This window comes from Labrus mixtus, chromosome 14 (genome assembly GCF_963584025.1).
Source record: "Labrus mixtus chromosome 14, fLabMix1.1, whole genome shotgun sequence".
Taxonomy (NCBI): Eukaryota; Metazoa; Chordata; class Actinopteri; order Labriformes; family Labridae; genus Labrus; species Labrus mixtus.
The window spans coordinates 11,720,533-11,732,770 of NC_083625.1; the positions used below are offsets into that span (position 1 = coordinate 11,720,533).

General features: G+C 39.4%; 1 protein-coding gene across 1 annotated transcript in view; it reads left to right on the forward strand.

Moving 5' to 3' along the window:
• Positions 1-12,238, forward strand: part of fstl4 (follistatin-like 4) — a 191,667-nt gene that overhangs the window by 118,415 nt on the left and 61,014 nt on the right. The window contains exons 5-6 of the mRNA XM_061055081.1: positions 4,427-4,617; positions 7,968-8,088. Coding sequence (XP_060911064.1) covers positions 4,427-4,617; positions 7,968-8,088 — 312 coding nt within the window. The remainder of the gene's footprint in view (positions 1-4,426; positions 4,618-7,967; positions 8,089-12,238) is intronic.

The window sequence follows — 12,238 nt, forward strand, 5'->3', positions numbered from 1 at the left end:
TTTATAAAAATATGTACTCTCATTGCTATCAATTTATTGTATTGGTAGAAAAAATGTATAGATATAATATGTTAAGGAAAAGAAGAGTTTTAAGTGTTTCAAATCACAGCTACCACAGACGAAATATTGGATGGACTGTGAAGCTCACAGTAAGCCGATTTAAAGAGCTGCCAACAGTGATTATGCAACACAGGGCTCTCCTGTGACTTGTGTCGCCCTTCCAAGATTTGCCCGGCTCTCGCAGACCTTACTGCCCCCTGGAGCAAGGGGTGTCCATCATATTCATAATTATCTGGAAGGTAGGTCCATCAACATCCCATATTAGCTTCACAGAGACGCCATGGCAGTAAATAATCCCATCAATTCAGCCAGGGGAGGTCAGGCAGACATAAATTTAACACGGAACACTTTCACATCCTGGAGGGCATTGGAGGGAGTTTCTTATGTGGAGGATTTATGTCTTGGGTTTCCCTTACCAACCTCTGTGCTTTTTAACTGTGGAGCTGAGATTTCATCCAAAAGGCACAGGAGAAAGTTTGAGTTTCTTTGAGTCATACACACCTTAATTGCAGTCGATGTATGATTGCTTTGTACCTTTTGAACTTCTCCTCTAGATTCCTGAACAAATTGTTTCAGCAGCAACACTTGACAGCAGACCAGCAACAATCAGTTTTTGGTTCCTCTCCAGCCACCCAGTCATGCTATCAAGAATGCCTTTTTGTCAAGCCAGACCGAGAAGGAAAAATGTTGCACAGCAAATTAAAAGCAAGTTGTTTTTAGAAAGAGATTTTAACAAAAGTAAAATGCCAACTTTTTTGGTATTGTAAAGCGAATAAGATCTTGTAATACATTTGACTGGTACAAAATAAAAACTTCTGGTAATGTATCTATATCTTTGGCATTGCTCAATATAGACTCAGCATTCTACATCCTATATATTTATCCAGCCCTTTTCTTTACTCTGCTTTGGTTTTAGGTTATTATTCTCTGTGCAGACTGTCCAGATTTCCGACTTTTTCCATCTATTATTTCGAACATTTCTGCTTTTATTCTCTTGTCTTGAAATTCGAGAGTCCTGTTTGTTCTCAAAGTAAAAAAAAACATGATTTCACAGTACATAACCCTCAAAGTAATAATCATAAAGAGAAGATGTTTTTGCGCTCTGGATTGCATTATACAAGCTCCGCCAACAGGTTCATTGTCTGCATCACAGCAGTTCCACTTAGCACAACAAGGAATGACAACATTTTTTACACATGTGAAAATGCACATGTCTCAACCTCACTTTTTTTTTTACTTTTGAAAGTTTTCCCCTATTCTTTAAATGTTCTCCAATTACATTTTGATCCTTCGGACCACTCATTTCCCTCTCACATGACAGGACTTTCTCCGCTGCTTCTCGACTCTCTGTTTGTTTTCCTCTGCCTGACATTTATAGACTCTTGAGTTCTGAGGTTGCTCCGAGCAGTGCGGAGAAGCTCTGTCTCCGGGACATTGGGTGTCCATGGTGCGAGCAGCTTCGGATCACTCACTTAAGCAGCTAACATTTCAAACGGGCAATAAAGGGAGTCCTAGTCCCTCTAGAACAATAAAACAGTGTTAGAGTCAGGGGTGGATGCACTGTAATACGGACAGATATTTCTTTGTCACTGCCGCAGCTGCTGCGCTCAGCAGAACGAGAATCAAAGGACATTCCCTCCACAAAAGAAAGACAGCGTGATTCACCGTATAGTCCAGGTGAAACATTGACTTTTTTCACCATGGTCAGAGGAAAGAAGGTGCACCTTGAGAGATAAGGAAGTTATAAGGGCATCAAAGTAATTTATGACCTTAATCAAATTGTGTCAGAGAAGCAGCACTGGTGGACATTGTCTCCTCCTACGGACGTTTTTTAAACAACCTCAAAATATCCCTTTTTTAATATGGCACAGTCAAATTTCCTTTGGAATATCTCCTCATAATAATTTCCCCTCAGTATAGATTCTTGTGGGGGCAGAGTAAGTCTGAGCAAAGAGAGGATTGTTCTCTCCGTCTATGACAAGATGTAAATCAGCGTGGGGTTAATTTGTTTCTGTCCTTCTCGGGCAGGAGCAGGGATGACAGCTAGGTGATGATCCCTCATGTCTGATCCACCTCACGCCTCATTCCCCTTGCAGGAATAACATTGAACAGGGATTTTGCCAAGACCTTGACTTAACTGTCGGCTTGTAGAGAAGAGTGCACCCTGTCTCTGACGTGTGGGTGTGTTTTGAAGGGTAGCCTATGTCGAGACATGCATGTGGGTGTCGTTGTAGGTTTTTTGTGAGTAGGTTATATGTCAAACATCATGAAATCCTCCAAGAAATTACCAGGAGATAACTGAGATTTGTTGGACTGAGGACTTCCTTAAATTTTTTGCTTTTACCTCAACAACCAAGCCAAACATTGCCACAATTTGATAAATGTTCTGGATTACAAAATCAGAACACTAAATCTTAAAAACTGGCACAAGTCACACAAGCTATGGCATGAAATGTGTATTCATTAGAAGCTAGAAATAGTCCCAACAAAGTCATGATTTACTACTGTTTGACTGACTTTTCCCTGGTTTTGGAAACCATTAAGAACAATATCAAAACATATATTGTTACACATGTATAATGATTAAGGCCATAAATGGTTACCATTGGGATTAGGGCTTAGTGTCACAGATGGTAGCAGAGACGGAAGATATTAAGCAAAAGACTGATTTGTTTGTTTTGGACTTTTCATGGTATTAAAAAATTGAAAACTGCCTTATTTTTTTTATTTAATATTACATTCATGGCTACAGAAGGGCTAGTCTGCAGGAATCCCATCAAATGCAATTTAACGAACAAAGTCAGACATATTCCACCACCTTCCAAAATGACCAACTCTGATGGAAACATCTGGTCACATTAAGGGAAAGCACAATACCCACGGTACATTGAAGCATTAAAGCTCTCCTGGTGACATGGGAGGAGGAACACTGTACAACATTCATGTTTGTTTTTCTTTGGGTTGCATCCATCTTAAGTTTTCAAGCTGTGTCATTCAAACAGCAATCTCTTTTTTAATAATTTTTCAATAATGTCTCCCAATTTGGGAAAAAACAATAGATGGAGAGCAGTCCATATAGACTAATGAAAACCTTTAATATTATTTTTTTTTTGTCTTAACTTAAGCCTGTCTCATTGTCTCAGACCAGGCACTTTCATATCAATAGAAAGTTCATTTTAAAAGGTTGTTCAGGACTTAATCATGGGTCACCCTGAACTTTCTTTAGAAAAGAAGACATGCACACCAGGAAACCTTTGTTTGTTCACCTCTGTTTGTACATATGCACAAGCATTAAAGTATGTGCATCTTTAATTAGCACTTTAGCATTGAGCACCACAGCAGGAGTAATTTTTCTGTCTGCTGTAACTTAGCTGATCCCCTGTTGACTTATCTGCAGTGGCAGTTTTGCTAACAGCAGTAGATACGTTCAGACAGCACTCCCCACTGCAACGAATTTGGAACTAAAAGTAGATGCTGGCTCTAAACTTCTGGAGTGTTTCTATTTGGTCCGTCATGTCCGCGCACTTTAGATTCATTAGCTTTGATAGTTGTTGAGTTGTGATGAGATTAGGCAATAAGATAATTCTCGTGTAGTCTCAGAGGGAGGGCTCCTGCTCTGCAGGGATCAAGCAGGGACGTTACCTAATGATTTATTCATTGGGTTTTCTTTTTTCAGATTTTTATTTCTGTCATCACCATGTTTCTGACTCCCACCCACCAGTCAGGGCTCCATGCTGTCATGAGGCTCGGATAAAGCAAAAGAGGGACACAAGAGACAACGTTAAAAAAATTTGCCTTTCCCTCTTAGTATCCGCCGCTTATTTGCCTGCCCTCTATTTGTTTCAAGTCCGCCACAGCATGGGACAGACGTGTTTCGCATAATTATTTATTTCAAGTGTGAAGAAAAAATAACACAGCACGAGTGCTGCCTGTGATTAGTTTGTGGTCTCTCATTTCATCTCCACATCCTCATCAGGCAGAGCAGTGCAGAGAATCAGGGGAAAGAGGACTATTCTGGTCTGAAGCAGCTCTAATCCCAAAGCAAAGGAGGACAAGAAGCATGAGAGGTTTAAAATTAGGATGTTTACCTTTTTGTTGTTTCATGTGGATTCAAGGATTAGTTAATAATTAATTAGACCCCCTGCACAGTAAAAGCTGGCTAACAAATTATGCATACAAAAAATACAACATTGTAATGAGTAAATACTTAAGGACACACACATGCATGCACAGAAACACACATTATCTTTCCTCTTTCTATAAAACATACAGACACATTCAATCCAATGTACTGCTTTAATCCAAAGAGAGTAATTGAGGTTAATCAAATGTCTCTTCTTGTGTTCCTGTGTGTTTGCTCTTGTAGGCAATGCATGCACCATGTCGGAGTACAACAAGCTGAAGAGCATGCTGTTGAATATGCAGCCCAAAGTGCTGGAGGCTGGAGAGCAGAGCCAGCAGAGGGACATGGAGGAGAAAAGAGCGCTGGTGGATACCATGTTCAAATACCTGGATGTTGACCAGGACGGCCGGCTGGTCAGTGATGAGCTGGAGAAGGTGAGTATCAAACTGCATGAATTATCAGGTCACTGTATTGATGGACAAATTAATGGTTAAGGCTGATTGAGAAAGTAGAAGTTCTTGTCATTTTTGAAAGGGATGTAAGATTGTTGGATGTGTCATAACACAATCTACGTTTGGAATAGATATAGACAATACATTCCCAACTTCATCTAGAGTTTAGGGCATAACTATGTTATTTATTCGAGTTAAAGACAACTAAGGCGGTGTATGACTCACACCATTGAAAGACAAATCTTCGAATACGTATAAGATCCTTAAGAGTTGAGATGTGATTCTATTCTTGCTCATGTTTTTGCATCAGTTGATTAGATTGTGTCTTCTTTGTGAGCCCCCCTTCAGAGTTGTTACTGGGTGAGTGACATGTGGCTGGAGCATTTAATCATCCTGTTTGACAATGAAAAATGTTTACTCCCCACAAGGATCTGATGGGAAACAGTGTGTAGGGAGGGGAGGGGGGGGGGGCTTTATAAAAGATTGGCATTTGAAGGGTGTGAGGAAATGAAATTATTGCGGGCATCATCTGGTATCAGGAAATGGGCATCAGAGATGGGTGTTAATTAGACTCCTCCCAAGCAATGCTGCGGTGTCAGGGACTTGTGCCAGAAAGCAGTGACCGTGTCCAACTTCGACTTCATCAGGAAGATAAAATTGTCAGATGCTTTTTAATGTCAAACATTAAAATTGTGATGTGGTTCTTTCTTGTGTTTGAGTCTGAGGGGAAATAACCTTATGAAGAAGCTGATGATAAATAAGTGGAACTAAATATAATATAAAAGATGTCACTGTGATTAGCATCTTTTCAACTCACTATGGGTCAAATGTAAATGACAATTTGCTTTGTCGCCTTCCAACATTTCAATAGATGGAGTGATTCTTGGCCTATTTCTAGCAGCTGAAATAAATAATAAAATGACTTTCCTGGAAGATCTAGACTTCAAAATCCAACAATATTTTGATCAATCCCAGCAGCACTCACTAATGCTGACAAGTTTCCTGGAAATCTGTAGACTACACACTCTGTAGGAATTCATAAATTCAGTTTCCAAAGAGCTAAAAGATGAATTCCAGTTATCCATCCAGACTTTATCCAGTTGAGTTGAAATCTTTGGTCACAGAAAGTCTTAGAGGGTAAAGTCCAGTACATTGGCTATGAAATATTTAGTTGAAATGCCCAAAGGACGGATCAGTGTGTCACTGAACACATGGCCAAAGCCTGCTGTAGGGCCCAAAAAGAGCAAAATAAAGTTTGCCACATCCCTTAATCTGCTGTGCGACATTTGCAGCTCCGTATAGAATCCATTTGTGGAGATGAACATGCTGGCAGGCTTTTCGATTTCTGTTGTAAATCATAGCTGAAGGAGTAACACACTGAGTACCTTGTAAAAGTTGTGTTAGCATTTCGGCCTGAAACACAAAAACTTAAAAATATCTTATTTTGTTGAAGGACATATAAAAAGTAAGAGCCGCAAAAATATGAAAATATATAAATGGTATGAATTACTTCCTTGCAACTCTGAACCGGAAGGTTTGGGAGTCCAATCTCCAGCTGAACCTGTCTGATGTGTCCTTGGGCAAGACACTAAACCCCAAGTTGTTCGCACTGCTTCGTCAGCGGCGTGTATCAATGTATTAGTTAATACTGATAAACACTTTAGCAGCCATCAGTGTGTGAATGAGTGTGACCTATGGTGTAAAAGTGCTTTGAGTGGTCTATTTACCATGAATAAAATAAGCTTTATACTGACAACTTTTTTAGTGGCCTTCAGACCTAACAGTAGTAGATTTCGTAACACTTATTACGGAGTCAATATTCAAGAGTGAAATATTAGCTGACATAGAAATACTTGTTCCAGTAACTTCAGTACATGTGATACTCTAGACCAAAATAACTTTACACCTGGACAGTCCCACATTGCATGTAAACAGGTTCACAATTACATAGAGTGCAAATGGTTCTCAAGCAGAGTTGGAAGTATTTTTTAAATAATGATTCACTGGGATAGTATCCCTAAAATGTCCTCTAATAAGGGCCAGACATTCATTATTCTCGGCCTCCCTGTAAGAATGCATTGTCGCTGGTCATGCATGAACACATTCACTTTTCAGTGATTTCTCTTCAGGTATCCTTTTGTATTTTTTACATTTGTAACTAAATGAGCTTAATCGACCACTGCTACTAAGAATGAGCCCTCAATAAAACGATTAAGATGTCCATGAGGACAGTGCTCAACTTCCAGTATCATACTTGTTTCTAATAGAAGAAGGATTTACTCTTACACAATGTAGTGCAACTGTAATTATTGTGCACAAGCTAAGCTTTCTGTTTAAACCACCCTCCCCCCCCCACCACCACCACCACCAACCTGCTTAATATCCCCTTTTGTAAGAATGTTCCCCTGAGAAAGACACATCACTTAATGGGAAGAGAGGGCTCATGAATGACAAACGGTGGGGGAGATAGGGGGAAAGAGAGATGCATTTTCCCAGGAGAACATCTTTGAATGCACTCTGGTGCATTATATTCAAGCGTAAGTAGTACCAGAGGTGATGGTGCTGAAATGGTGAGAAATCAGAAACAGCACTAACGTCTAAGATAACATATTTCAGCAACCCATTTTAATCAGAATGTAATAACTCTGAGTGAATCAGTTCCTGTGATTCTTGGCTTTTATCTACATGTGGCACTTTTGTCCTGATGGAAATCCTGTCCTAATTATAGGTTGAAGGGAAAATCTCATTCCAAACACTACTTATTATGGCAACTGTATTCAGCCTGCCAATTTCATTCAAGTCGTTTTTTCTTCTGCCATTTCTTGTAAACCAATGATTATTTCATGTTACACTTAAACTAAAGCTCACACGAGGGATCTGTTTTATCACGGTCATCGCTATAAAAAATGACATGCAAATTATTACACAGTAACTTTAAAATGTAAAATCCAGAATGTCGACAAATGTATAGTTTTAGTGGTGGGGAGGTTTCTGTGATTCTGCTTCAGTACTTAAGAAAGTCTGAGCATATTCATTAAAAACACTGAGGTTACTCCATTAGGGGGATACTGAAATGTTAAATGTATGTGGTATCTACCATTAACAAATGTCAGATTTACAATAATACAGTATTTGCATAATAGTATTCTGTTCAGCAGACACTTGAATTTAAAAAGGCAAGGCGGACACAATATGTAAATGAGGTTTCGAGGATGTTATACCTGTGAATCTTAAATTCCTTTTTTATCTGCATTTCTCTGTAACATCTCAATTCTGAATGGACTTTGTGCTGTTTCATTATGGGTAACACCGTGTGTGTTTGTGTGCGTTAGATCTCCATGAAGGAGCATCTGGAGGACAGTCTGATGGAGTGCACCATGCAGGACCTGCTGAGATATGATGACTACAACAATGATGGGCATCTCAGCCTGCATGAATTCTACACAGCTTTCCGTGAGTCCTCAGTCTTTCCTCATGTTGTTCTTTTGCTCTTCTCCCATTCCCTTTTTTGATTACGTAAACCTCTTCAAACTTACTTTCTTTTATAGTCTTCTATACGTCAAGTGCCTAATCATTTTATCCCTGTACAACTATGCACATTTTTAAAAGGCTGTTTTGTTCAAAAATGTAAAAATGTGCAATCACAGTAGCAACCACTTTTTATATGCTATTTACGACATTCTGACCACCTCTCCCCGTTGAAGGCAGCCTTTCCCTCCACAGCAGCCATTAGGTTGAAAGTGCTTCAGTACAGATAAATTGATAATTGCACACTAGTCCATGTGCCCAGACCCAGCAATGATTATAGCATCTGGTACAGCCATAATAGCCTCTGGGCTTTAGGCTGAGCGGCAGCTGAGAGCCAGGTTCAACTTTATTAAGACCAATAATAACAATTACAGCACTAATGCCCCTGAAGCATCAGATTGGTTGGTCACTATGGTAACCGGCTCTAACTTTCTTTCGTCTTTTCTCTTCTCCAGTATACTGTGTTTTTCAGTTCAAACTTTCAGAAAAAAATACATCTGAATCATATATTGTTAAAAACTGTGGCCAATTCAAGTAATATGCTGAGGCAGGGGGGCAATATAGGCTCTACCCTCAGATTGTGAAGCTCCATTAAACCTCACCACTAATTCAGCCCCCTAATGACTGGTTTTAGTGGGAACCATCTTGCTATTACTCTGTTACACTTCCCTAATCTTCCAGATGGGCAGTGAACAGACATTGCATGCTGTTTACCTACATGCAGGCTTGCCTGCAGGTAATTGTCAATGCATTTTATGTTTGACAAGCAGTTGAAGGAATGGGTTGAGACCAATAAAACATGCTATTGATTAGATGAAGCTCAAGGTTAACTGTTGGGCTGCAAAAATGTTACACCAAGGGGGAGTCATTGTTTTTGAGTGGTGCATCTGTTCTTCTGGATAATTGTTGATGGTGTCGGATGGTGTAAGTTTTCACGTGTGTGACGGCAGGTGAGTCTTCGTGTGTGTGTGTGTGTATGTGTGTGTTTGTGTGTGTCCAGTCATTGCTCTCCCCAGCGAGTGGTCGGGGGAAGCAGAGCAGCCAGGAATCACAGGTGTGTTTAGCAGGGTGGAAATTTAGAAAATTCTCATGAGCTTGGAAAATAGAATGAGAATATTAGACCTAAATAATGTGAGAGGATTTATCTCTTATCCAACTATCTGGTCTCAAGCTCGAACAACCTTTATTCATTTATTTTGTAGAGCTAGATGACTTAAACTTTAATGTTTTATGTGTTGCTTTTTTCTTTCTGCAACTTTGATGTAAGTATCAAATCCCTCTGACTGTTTCCCAAGAACACAACTCCATTCATTTTTTGTAGCTCCGAGCCACTGAATCTGAGCTGTTAAGGAACGCTAATTGTGATGTTTTGGCTCCTTTGTTGTCTTTCCTTTATTTAACATTAAAACCTTGACAACTACACCACTCCACAAAGCTATTCTCTGTTGCCTCCCAAATCTTTTTTCACCACAAAGTGAATCGAAGAGAATATGCTTGGTGAATACTCCTGAGATGATTGCATTCCTATTGATTTTTTTCCCCCACGCTTATTCTACCTTGAACAATTCCAGCAGGTTGTTTCTTGTTCTGACTCGCTGTGCTGTCTCCTTAGCACCTCTGTTCAGTAGATTGAACTTTGAACACATACTAATTTCTTCCAAAAATGCAGATTTATAATTACAATCCTGAATAATAACTGAATATTACAGACTGTCTCTACTCGTTATATGGAGATATTTTAGAAAAGGCAATCACATTTACATCCATGTTTCAGTCTGATGATATAATCCAATCATTACAAATTTGATAAAATCGTTAATTTTTAGGTCTTCCCATTAATGATAAACCAACAGTGTGTAGTGGGGAGCTATTGTTAAAAGATGATGGAAAGGAATTCAGTAAGTACATGTTTATAGATCCAACTAAAATGATAGAGATACACTATTTAGAAGCAATCTACCATCTAGGATTGAGAGGTCAGAGTCTGTTTTATAGAGGCATTGGGGAGTATTTCTACCCATCCTTCACTCTACAAATCCAAGTTATAAGTATAATGAGTTTTAGTAAGAGTACACTAAAAAGATTGAACAATACTTTAACACTCCATGTATGAGCTGTGTTTTTAAATATCTGTTAGTTGTTTTTAGTTATTGGTTCATCTTTGGGTAGATTGTCATATATAAGAATTAGGTGAAAAACTCTGACAGCCTTATGTGGTGTCTAAAGATTGCTCGATCTGTCAGACTACCAGTAAAATAAACATATGAGAAGCCAGACCCAGAGAACATTTGCTATTTGGTTTATGCAATTATTTGCTTTAATATATTTCCATAATATATTTCTGTATTTTTTTTTCCATTATGCAAAGCACACCCTTAATTCTGAGGTTAATTAAAGCCAGAAAAAGATGACTCCTTGGTTCATGCTGCAGCAGAAGTGGAAAATTAAGCGTCTGTTTGCTTTAGAGCATATTGCAGGACAGAGATAACAGCCTGATGGATTTAAATCAGCCCGGTGGTTTCCTAATGGTATTTGGTTTCACAAGGTTCTGTTTCCTTACATAGGTTACAGTGTCAGCATAGTGTGGGCATGGATGTTTTATGTGCCCTTTGAGTCTGAATTAGAACCACTGTAATTAAACGACAATGAATGTGCAGGAATTCGCCTCTTATCACGGATGCTGCAGCAGAGACAATTCTTATTTCCAGTTCGGTAAAAAGGCGTTGGGGCATGAGCACAGAGGCTGAAACGTGAGTGGGGCTTATTGAGAGATATCTGAGGCTTGCAGATGTAATATATACGGTCACACAAGGTCAGAGCTCCTTTGTGGATACATGTGTAGTATATAAAGCTGCCCTGCGGTGATACATGGACTGCATGTGCATTCTGAATGGTGAGTAACCTTTTGTAAATGTGCAGGTCCAGGTATCACAGCTACGCTCATGAAATAAGCTTTTACACCGTTTCTTGAGTTCGGATCAGCCTGTGCAGTAAAAAAATATTTATATATTCTGTTGTAGACCATGTGTTCTTATGACGAGAAGGTATACGGATAGAAGAGCATCAGAAAGCAACACAAAGTTAGAAAATGGAAGCACAAATGAAAACTCTAAAATATTGATCAGCTTTTTTGGCGTTATTGAACTGGAATGTAATTTTCCCATGTATTTATGAAATTCGGCTTTTTAAATTACATGATTTCAAGTCTAATGCAGTTGCTAGTAGAACCAAGATAGGCTCAAGGCCTACTCAGCAAACAATGATGCAGAGTTGTCTGAATACCCCATATTTTTGTGCTATGACATCCTGATATCTTGATAAAGCAAAAACAAAACAGGTTTGTTACTCATACCATTTAATGATCAACAGGTAAACAATATGTTGACCAAGGTCTCTATGGTTTACCTCAGTCCCATTCTCACATGTGCAATGTCACTGAGAATTGTATAATAACCAGATCATTTATTTTATCTTCGTAAATTCTGAGAGAAAGACACTATTGGGGATTTGTTGGTGGGTTAAACACAAGATACTTGTGCCCTAAACGAAGGGTAAGCACTCACTGAAGAAACTTCTTATCCCAGTAATGCCCCTTTGCCCTGCTGATGAGTTACATAACCTACCTTATGGCCTGTAGTTGACATTACAACTAGAACAGCAATGCCACCTTCAACAGAACAAGGCTGTATTTAGGGCGAGCAAGCCAGGCAGTGACAACGGCCCAATACTACCGACCCGACCACAAGTCCCCTTCTGGCCCCCGCAACTCAACCGTGGAGTAGACTGATGGGCAGCCAGAGCCAGAATCTCAAGTTCCCTCCGCTCTCCCCCGTGTGTACCTGTTGTTCAGCTGTAACTTGAAAGATAGACTTTACTGATAACCCCATGTTAGGCTCAAAAACACACAGAGAGAGAGAGAGAGAGAGAGAGAGGCCTGATGTCAATGTAACCGATTATGTGATCTGATTGATTTGTCAAGTCAAGAAGGATTACACTGAGTAAATAACTGCAGGGTTTTAGACCTTGTTCATGTATGTAGAACACAACCATTAGTTCTTAAGTTGGACCACAGTGA